Below are 19921 nucleotides of genomic sequence, written 5' to 3'. Positions count from 1 at the left end.
TTCGCGCCTACACTCATGACGATAACGGAAAATGTTCTCAAATTATGCGGTCCAATCAATGCTGTAACATAATTCCTGGATCACCATATGTCACCGCAGACGAAGAGAGCCACAATCACCCTGGGCTGGTATAATGTAAAACCATTCCAATCTGTTTTTAATGCGATCGCAATTATATGGACACTCCAGGCGCATTTCTGGCGTCGCTGTCGCAGTGATGTTCCATACAAAGCCTGGGAGCGATTACATCGTCGCCGCGCGCCGTACACTGTGTGCGCGAGTGAAAGCGTGAGGATGAGCCGACGAGGGTGAGCCGACGATGGCGGCTCAATCTCGCGCGCGCGAGGGAGGAAAGCGGGGACGAAGCGCGCCGTCTTTCATCGTGCGCAAGGCACCCGGGGGAGGGGAGGGAGGGGTCGTTCTACTTCGGCGGCTGCTGTGTATGGCGCGGCCGCACGGGCTGTATCTTGAAAGCGATCTGCGATAGGGACAAAGTGCGAGTGCTGGTAGCTTTGTGTGCACTGTTTTCACCGCTTAGCGTTGAAGCAAGACAGCACAAAGGCGAATTCGCTCGCTGCTGCTGCCGCGCTTGCTCCAACCAGCGTTTTCACATCGAGTTTCTGCAGCAATCGAGTGAGATGTGTTCATGTTTGCTTGTGCGTGCGACACCATGCTTGTTAATTCAGTGAGTGAACACATGTTAACAAGTTTATACGGCCGATAAAACTACTATCCTTGCTTCTTATAGCTGTCTACTAATTAATCGCAATCGTTGCTTCGCCTTTCGGGCGATACTGCGACTTTTTATTCCAAATCCGCCATTAGCCTGTCGTGCTAGGTCAAAACGGTTCACAAGGCTCGCCCCTATGGGCATAAAAACAGATTGTAATAGCTTTATGTTATACCGGCCTTGGGAAGACGGACGCTCGCTCTCTGCAGCCGCTACAGCACGTGCCTCCGAAATATCTAGTTCACTCGCAGCGCTCACAGCCTACTTTATATTGTGTTGCACTTCAACTAGGGAGCACTGCACCGCTCGGCCCGTATTCTAGTACACTCTAACACAGCTGCAAGAGCCGGCAGTGGCCGCGCGCGCGCCGGGCAGAAGCGCCGAAAAGTCCACTGTTATAAGCCCTAAAATTACGAGAAACTCTACTGGAAGTGCCGTCACACATTGTGCCTAATGTGAATGGCTACACTCTTTTTCAGATTTCGCTGTTCTCAGCCACTGCCGAAGCCGTTCTGGCGCACGCAATTTTGGTCAATCAGGGGTGGGACTGCCCAAAGCCATTTCGGAGCAATTTATGGAGCAAGTAAAATTGCGTTTTGAAGCAGTTTGGAGCAGACAAATTTTCATTTCGGAGCACCTTGGAGCAGACTAAATTTCATTTTGGAGCCATTTGGAGCAGATAAAATACCTTTCTGAAGCAGTTTGGAGCAGGCCAATCTTAATTTTGGTGGAATAATAGATTGTGGAATACGGCAGCGCTTTCCTGAAAACCCCAAAACACTGGTGACACTACGATCGAACTATATAGTCCCGTGCCAATGCTCATAATTATAGCGGGAAGTGTTCTCAAATGATGCGGTCCAGTCGACGCAGTAATATAATTTCTGGATCACCATATGTCACCGCAGACCCAGAGAGCCACAATAAACCCCTGGGCTGGTATAACGTTAAGCTATTTCAATCTGTATTGATTGCGATAGCAATTATAAGGACACTCCAGGCGCATTTCTACCGTCGTCATCGCCGTGATGTTCCATATTGACCCTTTTCGTGGCGCAGCTGTGGGCGCTGCCATGTTTGATTACGTGGTGACGCATCCATTGCTTGCCTCAACTGCCTCCGCAACAACCTCCTTGTTTACAATGGAAGTGTATGACGCCGGCATGAGTAAAAAAAAACCTCTGTTTTCGGAGATATCGTAGACGGTGACTAGGTGGACGACACGAAGCTTAGATCACAGCTTCAGAGAACATGCAAAAGCGATTTCTGAGCTGATTAAGCTATGCCCAAACGGTGCAAGCAGCGTATATGGTGCTTGTTCTAAAAGCGGATATATATTCCAAGCTATCGAAACATTCCGCTCATGAATTCAGTCAGGATTAGTGTGTTTTGCTCTTTGTTCTTTCTTCGGCAAATATTTTGAAGCTACCGCTAGTCAGTTTCTGACTCAGTGAAGTTCCTCGGTGCGGCCACTATCTGATTATTTTCTGCCTAATCGCTCGCAGGTGCGCTCAGTTCAGATAGATTTGTTCTTGCTGCGCACAAAGCTTGAAACGTAGCTGTTTTGTACATTGTAATACATTGCAGCAAACATCTGCAACTCGCTTACTCTTGTGGACCGTCACGAAACATTCAGTTTTGACCATTCGTGCACCATCGGTGTAGTCCGTCATTTATTGTGCATACACAGTGCGCATATATTCAAGTGTGCGCCCATTCACTTATTCTTGATACATTGGTGATAGAGTGAGAGTAAGTTTTCCTGCCATTTGGGACAGATGTGCATAGATAATGTGCGCGCACACAGGAAGCGGTGCTACTCCCTTTGTCATTGTTAAACGAATGCTACTCACTCTTGCCGACGTTACAGGGATGAAGCCCTTTCTTTGAAGGTTAGCGATACAAGGCTGGCGGATGAGCAAGTTTCTGTATCCTCGAGGAAAGCTGTACATGTCATAGTGCCAGTAACATGTTCGGACAGGTGCAGCAGCGATCCGCGAACTTGGCCACACAGATTCATTCCATTCCTTAACATGCCAGTTGCTATTTTTCATCCAACTACTGCACACGTCTTCAATCCACATGATTCAATCTAGCATGATTATAGCATAGTGTGTTAGCGAAAACTCAGTTGCATTTCCGACAGCTGATCGCACAGAAGCAAGGTAGAAGCAGTAATGGTTTCGTATTCGTGTGCGGTTGCTGAGGGGACGTGAGCGCCATCTGGTTTCTCTAAAGCAAACTGCTACTTGCTAAGTAATAACGTATTATATATATGAACTGCATTTACAATAAAATTTAGGTGCAAATGAAGTGAATCATTGCAATCGCATTAGCGCCATCGATCATCATGAGCCAAGACAAGACGGCGTCGTATCCAAGGCGAGTGCATTCAAAATGGCGGATTTCGTTGCAGATGGCACGAAAAGTAGTGACGGGCGTTTGGAACGTCTTTTGGAAGCACTTATTTGATCCCGAATGAGGCGCTCCCGGCTAACGTTGCTCGCGGCAGACGCGGCCATTGCACGGCATGTGCTCTGGCATGCCCCCAGCTGCCGTGGCCGTCAACAGCCTGAGAGCGAGAATAGTAAACTAGTCATTTTTGTTGTAAAGTACGTTTTAATACATGTTAGTATTCCTAATAATGAAAACAATAGTTAAAAAAACTACCAATTTGGCTTTTGATATTTTATTTATTTCTGAGCCCCTGCTGCCGAGACTACGCACTTCAGCGGAGTGAAGCCAGTTTGGCGAACACACTCGCCCGCAAGTGCGCTTTGCAGCAAGTGTCACTACACGTGCCCGTGCGTACGAATGACTCAGGGTGAAGTGCACTCACTCAAAGTGCACTTAGGTTGTCCCGTGTGACAGGGGTATAATTCTTTAAAGAAATGTTGCCAAGGGATATATCAACAATTTGTATATTTTGGAATTTCTCTCAAATTTTTTTTTTTGCCAGAGATGTTACCTCTTACTGAAATTTTTTTTTGAAAATTTCTGGGCTTTTCTTTAAGAATCTTTTATGCAAATAAATTTTTTTTGTAATTTTTAAAAATAGATACTACTTTCACGTTCATTTACCTTCACTTTTATATACTGCATAACCCTGTAAACTTTTTGGCTGTTGCACAAAGAATTCCTAACTCAAAAATACAATAAACAGCCAACTTCCCCATAGTAAGGAAAGAGTTAAGGCCTCACTTAGTGTGCTGCCCGACGACGATGATGCCAACTTTAGAAAAGCTTACACAGAGATTTGAAATTTTTTTGCAGCATCATCTGCGACCAAAAAACATAAGTAGATGTGAGGTCATGCTCAGATTGTCTTTGGTGAGATAAGCTGGCACTTTTTACCAGCCCACCTGCACCACAGTAGCCGGTGTGCAAAACGTGGATGTGCCTATATCGTCTACACAGGGTTAACGTGCACTCAACGCACGGTACACGAGTTCTTGCATTTCACCCCCTATCGCAATATGGCCAACGCGGCCAGGAATCGAACCAGCAGCCTCACATGTAGCAATGCAACGCCATAGCCGCTAAGCCGCAGGCTGGTAGGTTATATGCATATGTAGTGCAAAGGAGCGAATATAGATCGTCTACCGGACTTTTATGCTTTGGCAGCAATTGAAACATTTTTATATGCTTAAAAAGTGTGTAAATATAAGTATGTAAATATAATTGCATTTTGTAGTTTTAATTTTTTAATGTGCTTTACAGCCAACAATACTGCAACGCCTCTGCTGTAGATGCTTGTTTTCAGGTGCAGAACATTGGACCCTGAGAAGGATGGATGAAGTGCTGCACAACATATGCGGGAATGTGACTTTGATGCATCAATATAAAATTCCTGACAAGAGTACTTTGACTGAAGTTCGAGGATGTGGATACGGATGTGTATCTCTCAAGTGTGCTTCTGGACTTTGACAAACTTGTCACATTCTACGAGCAGCCACTGCCAAGCAGTAGCAGCTTTACTTGAGCCAGTAGACTATGTTCAAGGATTGTGGCACTCATTTCTTCACAGAGTCCTCACATGCAATGAGATGGGCTCTCTTGCTGCAGGTCGGTTGTGGTGAAAAAGTGTGGCACGTAGAATAAGATGGATGCTCACAGTTCGAATGCACTTCAAAAAAAATATGTGAAACTGCAGCACGACCTTTACAGATGGAGTGGTTACGCATCTGACTCTACAATGAGGTTTTCTATAGGACTTGATGGAAGACATTGAAAACTATGGCACCCTTGTCTAAACGTGATCGTATAAGGCTCTTGCACAGGTTCAATAAGCACTTCCTGTCACTGCCACAGTTTAAGAACAACAAAATTTTCAATATGTTCATTGCTTTTAGGCATTTGGCCTCGAGTTATTTAATGTGGGGAATGAAGTTTAGTTTTGAATCAAGTATGATGCCCAAGAACTTGTTCACTGAAAAAGGCGCAGGAGCTTTTATGGGGATTAAATTCAAACCCGTTTTCGTCCGCCCATTTAGACACTTTCTTGAGACCAAGCTAACTTGTCATTTGCAGACTGCAAGGTTACAGGACTTGAAACACATCTGTATGTCATCTACATTAGACAGAAAATTACTGCCGGTAATGATGCACAGAGCAAATCTTCGCAATGAAAAGCATACAGCTCGACACACCTCCCTGAAGTGTGCCAAGTTTCTTGCGTAAATGGATGTGACAATGCATTGCCAATTCTGATATAGAAAGTAGAAAAAAGATTCTGGGACCAAAACCACGACTGATTATGAGGCACGCGATATGGCAAGTACAATTTGACAATTAGCTATTTTGTTTTGTGCATCTCCCCAGATACCCATTCCCGACAAGTCTCATAAGATCTTAGTGTCACACGGTGTCATGTGCCTTTTCTATATCGACAAATACAAAGAACTGTTTGTGGACAAATACATCCCGAATATTAGCCTTGACACACACACAACATGGTGAGCTGGCCTTCTCTAAGCCACACTGATATGGATCATGTAATTTGCTAGATTCAAGGAAATGTAGAAGACAGTTAATCATTTTAATGCATTAGCGTTCTTAGGTTACTTCATGCGCTTTCCGGGTATGAATCATTTTCCTGCCTACCTGGGATCACTGGGTAGAGCATCAGGCTGCTGTGCCGAGGTAACAGGGACCAACCATCGGACCAAACTTGGGTCACCGAGTGTGCGGCAATGTGTGCATACGTGCCGCTCTTCAAGGAACCTCTTTCACGCCGACATGGATCACTGTAAGATGTGGGACTGAGTAGGTACCGCTGTTCGAAGGAACTCTTTGACGCCGACTTGGAGCACTGGGCATGTGCTACTCGGTCTGTGCTGCTCTTCAATGAACGTTTTTGACACCAACTTGTTAACTAGGTAGTGCCACCCTACAATGATGAAAAAAATCCCTTCAATTTCCTCCGATACTGGGCGAAATCGAACCCAGGTCACAAGGGCAAGGACACCAACACGACTCATTAGCAGGCTGCGCTACAAATGCACTGGGTATGTGCCGCTTTTCAAGGAACGCCAACACCGTTGCGAGCTGTGCCACGAATGCACTAGGTATGTGCCGCTCTTCAATGAACCTCTAGCCAACTCGAGCCACCGAGTATGTACCACTGAGTGCGCAACAATCGAGAGAACAATTCTCAGCCTTCGCAGGCATCGGCACGCCACGCTTCTCGTCTTGGAGGCCATCTCGGCAGTGCCACTAGATGGCGCAGCGTGTTGAGAAAAGTGCGAGGGAGAGGAGCCCAGTTGCCGCACGAAGTGTTTCTAGGCGTTCACACGTACCGGCACGCCATGCATTTTGGAGGCCACCCGGCGCTGGATGGCACCGAGTGTTTTTAGGGAAGCGCGAAAGAGGGGTCTCGTTGCAGTACATGCCTCATACATAACTCGTTTCGACGGTAGCAATACGTTACCGTTGACAGTCGTTGTGTAACAGCTTACAAGGCAACTTGTGAGCACTATCCAGCGATAACATGTTACCAAGAAGAGGTCTTCAACGTTTCAAAACCAGGACGACAAAAGCTTCTTTCCAAGTAGATGGAAGGTACCTGGCAGCCCATATAGCATGGAAAAGTGCTAGCAGTACAATCTGCATATCTTTATGGAGACTCTTGATCATATCGTACATAATTTTGTCAGGTCTCGGAGCAGAGCTCTTACTTCTTTTTTCGAGGCTCTCAGCTTGGCAATTTAAGGACAGTTGTGCATCACGTCCGGGTCACCACTTGTAGTCGTCACGGCAAATAGTTGATATACTCAGAATATGTAAATTGGTTCACAAAAACCTGGACTCTCACTGCCTAGCAAGCCAATCAAGAGAATAGTACACCGAGCGTGCGCACTGTCTGTCGCTAAAGCGATCTCACCAAAAATGGACGCCAGCTACAGTTCATTCTGTCTACATTCACAGTCCAGTGCCTTGCATTCTGCAATTTGTGTTTGAGGAATGACTCTGAATAGTGATTAGAGCTGAAACACGCTTAACGTTTTCCTCAAGGGTGTCAGCCTGGTCTAAGGGGTGGATTTGCTGCCCCTTTAGCCTTCTTTGCTCATTCCATATTTTCGTCTCCTGTGTGCCAGAACTTATGCTTGATCGAATCTACTCCCAGCCTGCCGTTGTGTCCGCCTTCACTGTGATTTAATGCGTTTAAATTCATTAAGATTTTCCACATTTGGAGATCAACGCAGTTAACCATACTTATTTTGTTACTTTTGCGCCTGTTTGCAGTTATCATTCCACTGTGTGACTGGTCTTTTAAATGAGCGACCAACCTGTCAACAAGCATCCACGGACCCCGTATGTGGCAGTGGCACTAGTGTGTCACATTTCTTGCTTTGTAATTCTACAACCAATATGTTTTTTTATATTGCACTAGTGCATGTCAGTACAGTTTTCATGATAAATTTTTAAAAGAATCCAATGCAGGACTTGAATTTTTCAAGTGATGTTAATTTGGTACCAAACCCAAACTTCAGCACATCTCGTGGATTTCTCTGGCTCATTGCGTCAATTTTCAAATACTTTCATCACAGGCTGGCAAAATTTGAAAACTGCTTTGTATCGATGCGAAGAGAAATTTTTTTTTTTAATCAGGATTTTGGCCAATATTGTACGACATTCCGTTCTTGCTATTATTTTTTTCCTCAATATAGAAGTGACATTCATTGGTTAATTAAGCTGAAATCAATGCTATTCCCTCACACACTCTAATTATATTTAAAGGTGTAGCCACGTTTTCTTTGGGAGCTAACAAAAGTGTGCATGTATTTGGCAAAATCTACAGAAAGTGCTTCTGACTGACAGAACGCTATATTTTTTCGCGATGATAGCATTCTTTTTTTCACAAAACTAAAATTGATTTCGTTGTCTTCCGACACTGAGGCAGCAAAATGGATATTTTTTTCTCAAAATTAAATATTGTTAGTGGACATGTTATGACAAAGCAGTTCTGTGGAATCCCGCAAGGTGGAGGAAGTATCACGAAAGGGAAAAATTCTGGACCAGGATAAATTTCTCCTCAACTGGATGACAGTTTTCCCCCTTTATTATCTCACTTATGAACATCAACATTGCTTTCGAGGCTGGTGCTCCAACGTAAATGGTCTAACATGACCATGTGCAAACCCAGGCACTTGAATGGTCCTTCATACCTTGCTTAGCAGCCCCTGGGTAACTTATAGTCACATGGTGTGCTCATTCAGTGTTGGCCATTCCTTCAAAGCCTTGGCATTGGGACAGGAACCCGTGAGACTTCACAATGTGCGGCTTTTGTTGCCACACATAACATCACACTCAACCACAAGGTTAAGTTCAGGTTACAATAAAATGGCAAAAAATAAAACCCACTGTGCGGCTAACTTAAGTCAGCTTCAAGTGCTTCAAGTCAGCTGAGATTAGTATATAACACAACCATCCAGAGACTGATTGGCAACAAACTGCTAACACACCAACATTTTACTGTAACCTACGGCTACTGACCACTTTTTCACAATAGACCGTTTTCACACGTCACAGATGCAGCTTTTGCTAATACACCAACATGGCAGTTAAGATTACATCAGTGCAGCATATTCAAAGTCGTGGGTAACCTGCTCCATTGTGATAGAGGCTGTGACTATGCTGGCACCTATGTTAGAACCACAGCAGAACTCGCGCGCAATGCAATTGTCTCTCTAGGAAAATGCCCTCCCATGCTGTCATGTTTCTTTATGCTTACACAGATTATCACCATGATGGCACATCAACATAGAGGCTACAATGACAACAATGCAAGCCGTCTAATTTATTAGTCATCAGAAGGCTGAATACATCAAGCTTTCTAGTTGTGAGCAAGGTATTCACACATTAGGGTATCAACAATTTTAATTTAAAATTTTATGTCGCATTCTCAGGTATTTACCCTATACATACGTCAATTTCGCAAGTTTGCTAATGTGTTTATGGTTTCGCCAACAAATCTTAAAAGCAATTGCTGAAACTCGCTGAGACAGCCCTCAGATGGCACACCGATGCAAAACACAATTACAATATCACAACACAGCAGTGCTGCATGATCTAGTAAGTAGCTTCCAAGCTTATGTTACAAGGTACACTAAACATTTTCCTGTTTTCATAAAAGCAATTCCACGTAGTTTAGGTACTTCATGACCTTTCTCCAACCGCTGCACCATGCCTTACAACATGTAGCGAAAAAAAATTTATGACAAAAGTGAACAGAAACCTGTTTTCATCATCGGGTTTAATAAAACCTAACATGCTTTCCAGTAATACTTTTCAAAATTTCCATTTAATTACCAATAAAGAAGCAAATACTTCTGCTGTGGCACTGCATCAAGCATTTCGAGAATTTCTGCACTCTGCTAAAGTGCTAAACAAAAAAGCACCAGCACAAAGTTGTCTGCACCACACTTAATACTAACCAATATTCAACTCGGACACATTAAACGGTGAATAACAGTAATGCTGGGAACTGTCCATATCTTTCACTACCTGCACTGTTGGCTAAATGTGTACATGTTAACACAATGTTACAGTGCGTGCTGTGCAGTAGTAAAATTATAAACACTTTACCACAGTTCTGAAACTGATGACTATTTGTACCAGGAAATTTTAATCATGTACACCTTGGTACATGTGCGCTACATGGGAGTAGAACATAAGTGCAGTTTCATTTCAACGCCACATATCACAAATATAGTTCCGCTTTTGTTCATGCCATCCTGGATCACATTACAGAAAATTGGCTTCATTATTAGTAAGTTCTTTCTGCACACTGCACGTAAATTTTTTCAAAAATTAAATTTCGTCCCTGCACACAATGCCACACAATTTGTCAGGCATGCAGCAGATAGCTACAAACTAGGGCAAATATAGTTTACCTTACCCTAAATATTGAGGCCATAATACTTCGGGCAAGGTAACCCACCCCACATGACTACAAAGGAGAAACCAGAATTCACAAAAATGGAAAACAAAAAGTACACTTCTAGAAAAGCGAGAATACCATTTGTGAATCCTTTTCTTGAAGTTGATGCTGCCTTTCCAGAAGAATTAATGCATCATTTTTCTGATGACAAGCTGTAAACCTAGGAACGAGCAAAGATGGAATGGAGAGGACAGTGAATAGAGGGCACGCAAATATTTACCTTTACATGTACTCTACGGACAAATTTAAGTCATTTATGTGCAGAGCTGGTCATAACACGGCAAAAACGTGGCACAGGTGCTGGTGCAGCTCAAAAAAAAAAAAAAAACCCTCACCAGAATAATAGCAATGCAGCAGCGTTGTCTTCTCAAATGTTCACTTCAAAACGGTGGATTATGCACCTTGGGGATTAAAAATGCACCATTTAGGAAAAAAAAAAAGCTTTTGAAATCCTTGGAATGGTACAGCTCGCTCAAAAACACGATTTGAAAAGTCCTCGGCATCAGTCCACACAATGACAGGCGAACAACGCCGAAGAATCGTCTGCTGAAGTAGCAAAGTCGATGCAGCGTCGAGTACTAAGCGCCGGATAAATATTTCAATTAAATTTTTTTTTTCTTTTGCGCCAGCCTATGGTTTAAAGTTGAAATCATTGACAACATGCGAGTACGCAACGGTATTTTTTTTAACGAAACGACTGACGACCGCTTCCGTCCCTTGTTCACGTGCGAAAACATTGCCTGACCAGGCTTGACAATACCTAGATCGACTAGCTTTACATGCTGCTATGGCTTCTCATACAAAAAATGCTATGTGATGCCACCTTTGTACTAAAGTAGTGCACGAAACACCCCGTTGCTCCGCGGGGAAAAAATATGTGTTGGTCCAGACAAGTACGATACGCTAGGATAATGACTGTCTCCATCACCGGTGCTTTTCTTTTGGCGGGCCGGATAGGCGCTAGGATGAAGAGCAGCTGTGAAATGAAGAGAAAAGAAGCATCGGACGCTCTGACAGGGTGTCGCTCGGACAGTAGCAGGGACACGTACCGAAAAAGAAGCATTCATTTTGATGCGCGAACGGGCAGCCGACAGAGCTAGATGTATCCGGCAGACGAACCCGGCGACAGGCGCTTGTTACGCGAGAGGGCGTCCGCTCCTAGTCGCGACTTCTCGCGGCATCAAAATCACTCCGTTAATATGTATTCAAAAATTGCTGAACATCACTTAAACCAACGTTGTTAACTTTCAAACGAGGCCTCGCTAGTATCAAGAGGTATATAGCTGAGACACGCATAGCTCAAGAGGCACCGAAATAGCCAGTCTATTGGAAAACGGGCCACCTAGGCCTAGTCCGCCCTGTAAGCCGCGTCTAACAAACGATGCCGGTAAATGACTGTTTACCCAATATTTCATCGCATCGCAAAGCATTGAAACCCCAAAAAATAGCGTTCGCTGACCATAGAAAGGCTCGTAATGCTTACTTTTTCGCGAAACCTACGGGCAGCAGTGCACGACGGCGCGCTGCGGCGGCGACGGCTCCTGCGTACGCGAACGAGCCAAAGTGAATACCAAAATGGCGCTCGCGGGTCACGTGACGTGGCAAGTTAATTTGCGTTATTTTCAGTTTATTTGCCGTGTAGCATGCCTGGAAACAGTTGGAGACGAGCTTTCGAGGTTAGCATTGACTTTGCGCTTCATTAATGGGATCCATTATGGTCCAGCGCAGCGGACCAGAAAACAGGCTTCCACCCCTCGGTCCCGAAGGAGGTGGACTCGCCCAATGGCGAAGAACGTTTCTCCATGGAGGGCCCTGACACTTCCGGAAGTACTGGGAGCAATCTCACTGGCGAGTGCGCTCTGGCGCTCTTGGCGTACTGGGCCGCTCTGGAGCTCCCGGGACGCGCTCCGCAAGCCCGCTCCGTATCCACTGCTGTACTCATGCTTCTGGAACAAGGCGTCCCATAAGAGTCCTCTTTCGATGCCTTCCTCAAAGAAATCCACCTTGGTCCATGGTCTGACAAAGAACCTTGTTAGGACACAGTGGTCATCAGGCAGGCATTGTTCGCTATGGCACTTTCAAAAAGTCGCCCTGGACGCAGGTCTAGAAAGGCTGCAATCGATAGGGTCTTGGGTACCTGTGTCGTAAGTCGGACACGAGGTGTTTCTAAATTGCCAGTTTCATGCCCTGAGTAAGATCGCTCTGCATTGGACCTTCCAAAATGGTTCCGAGCTAGCAATAGGTATTGTCTAAAGGTGGCTCCACAACTCCCCAGTTTCTGTGTGGCACGGCATTTGAGCTTTCGATTAGAAAATTTGCACATGTATGTCCAAACGTGCCATTCTTCAAGCGCTGAAGATGACAGCTGCAATCCACATTTGAATCCACCAGCAGCATCAAACAAGTGCACATACAGACTCAAGAGCGATTCCATAACAATGTGGACGAACACGTACTACTAGGCACGAGGCACACGCAAAGGCATTACCGACCACCTGTGAGGATTCGCCTCAGGGGCACGCTTCTGTAGGCGCCTTAGGTGCGCAGATTCTCAGTGTTATCGCTGGCGGACCCGTAGTAGATTGTTTTTGTTCTTTTTTTTCGCGAACCTATCAAAGAAAATTAATTTAGTCAAGCGATGTTGGCCAAGTGAGCCGAAAAGGGACAGACATACAAAGAACTTTATTTGTGGTCCTGAGGAATCGGGAAAAGGCACCGAACCGAAATGCAGGGCGAAATATAACTGCCCTACCCGAAGTGTGCAACTAGCACCACATGCCACATTTACTGAACTAAAACAGAGATCACAGCTTTGTATGTCTCTGTACCTAAACAATATGGGCAAGATTTTTGCTACATAGAGGTGCATGAGCCCTCGAGTTACTGTGTACCAACATTTTGGTAAAACGCTACAGCCAGGCGAGGATACTTCGGGTGGTCATCGACTACTCTCGTATCTAAGCGCCGCAGGGCGCATTAGTCCCGTCTCCTTATCTCCCCGACAGCGCCTCTAGCTGAATGAATTGTGGTGGTCTTTTGTTACCAGCGCGTCATCGCAAAAAGGCTCCATATACGAACATGTACGGACGACAAGTACTGATTGGTAGCTTCAAGTTACATAGGGAGGGCTACAGAAGAAAGCTGCTCGAGCCGACCACAATATTTATTACGCCCGAAATGACTTTATGACAGTTTATATGTGTTTCAGTGAAGCATAATTATATTTCTTGCCTGAACTTCCCGATGTTGTCCTACATGCTTCAATTTTAAATATTTCCCCCTTTTTTCGGTCATCATGGGCGTGATGAGGTCAAAAAGAGAAAGAAAACATGCAATGCTTGAGAGCTGAAGATGTTTAGATAAGTAATCATCATCATTCATTTTTTCTTTCGCTAAGTACAGTATGATGCCACAGGGACGAAACGGACTGTACTAAAGAAAAGGACAACATAACTAGGGAAATACGAGAGGCTTTAGAAATAGATGAAGAAAAAGACAACTGCGTGAGCACGCCTTCAATCATGCTAACAAAAGCCGAAATCACTTACGCAAAGAATGCATACACACACAGAATGCACCGATAGAATCATAACAACCAGAAAGGTAAGGAAGCGATCTGAGTGTTTCTGCTGTAACCACAGTTCACGCAGTCGCAATACAGCGCTGTGTGTATAAATACTGTATTCTTCTTCTTCTTTTTTTTCTGGAGTTTTACGTGCCAAAACCAGTTCTGATTATGAGGCACGCCGTAGTGGAGGGCTCCGGTTTAATTTCGACCACCTGGGGTTCTTTAACGTGCACTACAACGCAAGCACACGGGATTTTTTGCATTTCGATGGAGGCGAAATGCGGCCGCCGCGGCCGGGATTCGATCCCGCGAGCTCGTGCTCAGCAGCGCAACGCCTTAGCTGAGTGAGCCACCCCGGCGGGTTTTAAATACTCTACAATTATCTGACAATAAACCAGTAGGTAGTTTGCGCCCCCGTGTGTCACTTCGTGTCCGCTTCGTCCCTGTGGCGTCCTACTGTACTTAGCGCAAGAAAAAATGAATGCACACCAACTAGCCCAATTCATAGCTCTTCTTAATCATCATCATAATCGTGTTGAGAGGCAACAACAACAATAAGCGCCATCAGAAAAGGTAAACCAAACTAAACCAAACCAGAGCTGAAGAGTTGTGCGCGGTTATTAAACTGAGAGCAGTATGACAAAGAAAAACGTAGCCTGTCCCTCGAAAATGTAGGTACTGGTAGTTACATTCGCGAATCCACAGGACATGATCAGGCCCACGTCGTAGTATATTACTTGGAAGAAAAAATAAATCACTGTGCTACAAGCTAACCCGTCGCATCAAGTTTGATACTCTGATGGGCTCTCGCTTGATGTACTTTATTCCAGTTGCATGCAGGCCGTCGTACAGGTGTCAATCGAAGTGCTCCTTTTGGTGTTGTCCACTAGAAGCACATACGAGTCCACAGTTAGACATCAGGGGAGTCACTGGCTAACGCAATAGGTGCTATTTGATTTGATAAGACTGACGCGAGCTGGAGTTAGCTGGTCATGAGCCATGCTCAGACTTGCACTTACATGTCGTATTTGAATCTTGCTGTTGAGACATAGTTCTAGTACAGCGCCTGCCCTGTGTGTGTGTGTGTGTGTGTGTGTGTGTGTGTGTGTGTGTGTGTGCGTGCGTGCGTGCGTGCGTGCGTGTGTGTGTGTGTGTGTGTGTGTGTGTGTGTGTGTGTGTGTGTGTGTGCGTGTGTGTGTGTGCGTGCGTGCGTGTGTGTGTGTGCGTGCGTGCGTGCGTGCGTGTGTGTGTGTGTGTGTGTGCGTGCGTGCGTGCGTGTGTGTGTGTGTGTGTGTGTGTGTGCGTGTGTGTGTGTGTGTGTGTGTGTGTGTGTGTGTGTGCGTGTGTGTGCGTGTGTGTGTGCGTGTGTGTGTGTGTGCGTTCATGCTTTTTATTTTCCTTGCGCTGAGAAAGATCGAGCACTGTCTGTCGTCACGAACGTGAATTTTGCGGTACACGCGTAGACAGAAACCACTAAAAAAGTGATGGTAATACATAGTTCACAGTGTACTTCAGCATTTACATGATGTTGTTATTTGCTGTACACAAGTGGAGCATACCCACTATGGGGGAACGGCCATGAATTGGACGGTTTGGATGTGTTCTAAAATATAAAAATATTAGTTTACACGGAAAGACGTATTATTCAACAGTGAGACTAGTTTCAGGTATCACAGTGGAGTAATATATATATATATATATATATATATATATATATATATATATATATATAATAAAAATATTCGCAGCTTTACATCGCGAGAAAAGGGAAAAAGAACGACAAGGACGCACAAGACATAGCCAATCCCCGTATGGGCTATAAGTTGAAGGCGACAACAAAAAACAATTATTGATGCTCATCCCCGTTTTATTACCATCTTCCTTTGCAGTTCTTGTTCCCAATTAAATGGCGCAACCAACTCTGGGAGATCAGCCATGAATCGGGCAGTTAAATAAGTGTTATAACTAGAGGAAAGTAAGTCGAAATGAAATAAGTATCTTGTAAATGGGACTTAACGTCTTACTGTGACAGATATGAATGAACAAATATCTAATTATTATACAAAAAATATGCGATCGTAATAAGAATTAAGAAGAATTTTAGCATGCAATTCTTTTTGTCTCACGCAGAAAGATGCAGAAGTGGTGGCGGAGTGATTCTCGCTCTGAGGGCGCGTGCCTCCTTCGTCTTGGTACTACCAGAAAATTTCAAAGGACTCTGGTGCTACTGTCGCCCTTTTGTTATTTTAGTGCCGTTCATTTCTGAGCAATCGTATTAATTTGCCAGGTATTTCAGAAAGCGTTTCAAGCGAAAGTGACTGCAGTGGGATATGCTGTTTCATCACACTTCACCAATGGATTCATCTATATCGGCGAGTGAGTAACGATTGACTGATTCACAGTGCGCATGCACACTGTGGCTTTTTTTTTTTTTTCAGACAAAATAAGCTACGGAGCAATTCATTTCACTGAAAAACGTGTGGAAGAAGAGCACCAACACTCCCGTCAACTGCCACCCCCTTGATTTCGATTTATTTATTTATTTATTTATTTATTTATTTATTTATTTATTCATTTATTTATTTATTCATTTATTTATTTATCTGCGCGACCAACCTAAAGTATAACCGAGGAGCACTGGTATATTGCAGCAGCACAACGTATACCATGGCTCGAGAAACGAGATGATCAGATTGCATGACGAAAGTCAGATATTCACAAATCCCGGTAGGGTTTTGGATAAACGAGGGCAATAGATATATTGAAACAAAGGGAAAAAATAGCAAAGGGGAAGGGAAACGCGGACATAACGAAGCCAGCGCTGTGGGGATACACGAGGTGCTCCGGGGTATGTGGAAAGGTGTAATGGTTCAGGACTTATATTCGGAAATGCGGTTGTTTGCTTGAAGTCAGGGGTGTAATCAGGAATCGACTGGCAACCATAGGCCAGTAAGAAGGCTCGCATCGGGCGCTCACGGGAAGACTACAAATAAAGCCGTACAGGGTGATATGGTTTGGACAAGTTTTGGAGTGATAGAAGCTCAGAGTTAAATTGATTTCGAAGAACGACTGAGGAATAGGAAAGAAAGGAAATGGATTGCGACAGTTTTCAAGTATTTGCAGAGCAAAAATATTGACTCACAGTGGAGGGAAACAACTGAGAAGCTTACCAGCAAGTATGCGACCAGTATAGTAAGCAAAGAACGTTAAATGCAAAGTCAGGGAGGCTGCGATAACCTCCTGGGTGGCGGAAATGGAAAAGAAACCGGCTATGAGTCTCTACCGAAGAGGTAAAAATGAAATCAGGAAAGAAACAATTTATGACAACTCAAAGGGAAACACTTTAGTTTTCGAAGCTAGATCAGGGTGCCTTATAAGGTGTAGCTATAAAGCGAGGTATACGTCAAGGAATAAGAAGCTTGTGCTTGCTGCGGTAAAGCTAGGGAAACAATAGAACGTGTATCACGTGAAGATATCTACTCAGCTGTCGGTTCAGGCTCCGCTGGCCGCCTTGAAGTCCTTGGGTTCAGGGATAGCAGGGACAATGTAAACATGTCCACAACAGAGATTAGTAAAAAGGTGATTGGAGGTTTGGTGGCAGAAAAGTAGGAAGACCACAAACGGAGGCGCACAAAAACAAAGTTGCCAATAAAGGTTCAGAAAGTTTAGTTTGACGTTGGGAATTATTTGCCTGTTAAAAAAAATAAGATAGCTAAGACATCAAGCAAAATAAGAAAACGAGCTTGATGGCGCAACCCACCACCCCGTTTCAAGGAGACGCTCATAGCATCCATCCACCTATCCAGGGATAATCCATATAGGCTAGGCTTTTGTTCTGCAGTGCATATATTTAGGATGCAGGCGATGGTGATAATGACATATAATGCGTTCTAATTCGTTCCAGCAAGCAAGGCCGTTTCACTTGACTCAAAGAAGACAGCTCCTCTGCGTCAGTCTGCGTATTGGAACGGGAAGTCTCGAACACGTCTGGAACATGAACATCATTCACCTCCTTATGTCCAATTTTTCATGGCAAGGTAAACTATTAAAAAAAGTTTACTGTTCTTCAAAATACATAGAAATAAAGAATAACCTCACATTTTCTTTGAGGCTGTAGCGCTACTTAATCTGCGCCATTACAGATGACTTTTGACACAGGCCTCTGCAGTTTGACAACTCGCGCACGTCACCTTTCGCAACCTGCGTTTCGACGCTCCAGACAGGTCTACGAGCCTTCTTCAGCACGGTCGTAAAGCCTCGCTAACACAGCGCTCGCTTGACTCCACTCCACACCGCAGCTCCCCTTTGTAGCACTCGTCAGCACGTGTCGTCTGCTCGCTAGACAGCAAAGTGGCCTGAATCGTTGCAGAGTTCGATGGTGTCTCGTTGAAGAGGTCTTCTTTGCCGTCTAAGTCAGGATTGTAACAAGATGGCGGCTGTCTGGCGAAGATTACAGTGCAGCTGTCGACGCCGAGATTTAGAACACAACGATATAAGATGACATGTGCATCAGAGAATTCGATGCAAACCTTCCAAAACGGAACAAGGACCTGCAACCATGATGTGTCGCGCAACATCTTAGCTGCGCTGGTCATGGGAAGAAAAGCGTCAATGTGCGCAGCAACAATGAACTTCAACAGAGAGAACACGTAGAGGTAAAGTTTAGAGCTATATGGGCATGCGCGGTCCCTTTCCTGCTCCTTCCTACTCAAGCGAGGGTGGTGACTGTTACTTCTTTTTTTTTCTTTTTTGCTGGGAACTAGCCACCGACCAAACATTCCTTTTCTCTTTTCTGTTTCTTTTTTACACACATCCCCACCCCACCCCCCCTAACATACGCCTTCTGGCCTGCTTACCTCCCAGGATATAGCTGGTGGGTCCTCCACAAAAATATTTACACAAGCGTTGTGTAGGTCCTCCGGACCATCTACTCTTTGTTTGCTGTTTTCTTGTATTTTTTTCTTCATGGACAATGTGGACCGACTTCATAAAAAAAAAAAAAGAAACAAGTTGGATTTTTGCAACAGTCTAGGAATGACAAGGCAATACCCAGGTAGCAGTCAATGCTATGATAACGTTGCAGTCTTGTTGTGAATGTTGTGCTAATTTTTTGTTATCTTAACGTGAGTAAAATGGTTAGAATATAACTTTAAATGATTTAAATGATACATTCGTATAACGTTTGAGACAGGAATGCTATAAATGTAACGCTAAAGTAATATTTATTCAATATCACATTTCAGTGCAAACTGAATGTTGTCAATTAAGAAGTGCTATAGCGTTCATGGTTGTTCTAGTGGACTTTAGTCGTTATTTTTCATGGTTAATTTTTGTTGTACTTGCAGTAGCAAATTACTTTGATTAGCAATCTGTTTACCTTCTGAATTGTACCTAAATCAGTATACAACCTCATTATTTACGGAATGAAATTTGATCATGCGCTGTTCTCCACTGGAACTTATAGGAAAGTTTTCTATGTCGGCTATATCAGGACGTTTGAAAATACGAGTATATTGGACTATGCGAGTTTACGGCGGGCTGTATTCCATGCCTTGTTGGTGATATGCCCATTGCTCTTGCATTGATTGAAAACTGTTAGCGTTGCATGTATACTTTCTAGCGGCGTCATTACTAGTGTAATGTTGGTTTTACGAATGCTGTTTTTTATGTTTTATGATTGTTGCTTGAATATCAGAATAAAGCTTTTAACAGAACGTTCAACTGTAACAATTGCAATAACGTTAAAAGAAGTGACATTAACGAAGTTATTTCAACCTTTGGACGAAACAAAGAAGCAAACAATAAACAACGTTGTCGTAACGTTTACGCGCTACCCAGGTACTCGATCGCTTCTGCCATTACGACGGCGCCCGGCCACATTTTCATATCGGAAATCAGGCCAGTGCGAGGGTCGTTGTATATGCACTTATAAGCGCTACTCAGACATAGCTAACACCCGAAAATTAAATTCTGGGGTTTTACGTGCCAAAAACCACTTTCTAATTGTGAACTCTGTTGTGGGGGACTCCGGATTAATTTTGATCACCTGGGGTTCTTAGAGTAGGATAGTTTTTTTTTTTTTTTTTTTTTTTTTTTTTTTTTTTTTTTTTCATTCCGCCCACATCGCATTGCGGCCGCCGCGGCTGGGATGGAAACCGTGACATCGAGCTCTGCAGCGGGT

General features: G+C 44.1%; 1 protein-coding gene across 4 annotated transcripts in view; it reads right to left on the bottom strand.

Moving 5' to 3' along the window:
• LOC119433421 (MOG interacting and ectopic P-granules protein 1) overlaps nt 1-11849 on the bottom strand; it is a 44168-nt gene extending 32319 nt beyond the window's left edge. For 2 of the 4 annotated variants that reach the window (XM_037700625.2, XM_037700633.2), the window contains exons 1-2: nt 11656-11759; nt 10251-10332 (exon numbers count right to left, since the gene is read on the bottom strand). Coding sequence is in view for 1 of the 4 variants with exons in the window: in XM_049671605.1 (XP_049527562.1) it covers nt 10126-10181; nt 10251-10253 (59 nt within the window). In the remaining 3 variants the exon portion in view is untranslated. Of the gene's footprint in view, nt 1-6003; nt 6120-10125; nt 10182-10250; nt 10333-11655 lie in introns of those variants that run through there. The other 2 variants (XM_049671605.1, XM_049671597.1) reach the window with 2 other exon arrangements.
• Nucleotides 11850-19921: the final 8072 nt, after the last annotated feature.

Source organism: Dermacentor silvarum, chromosome 1, assembly GCF_013339745.2.
Source record: "Dermacentor silvarum isolate Dsil-2018 chromosome 1, BIME_Dsil_1.4, whole genome shotgun sequence".
Taxonomy (NCBI): Eukaryota; Metazoa; Arthropoda; class Arachnida; order Ixodida; family Ixodidae; genus Dermacentor; species Dermacentor silvarum.
Note: the sequence above shows the minus strand (reverse complement) of the source record. Positions and strands in the feature narration are given on the sequence as shown.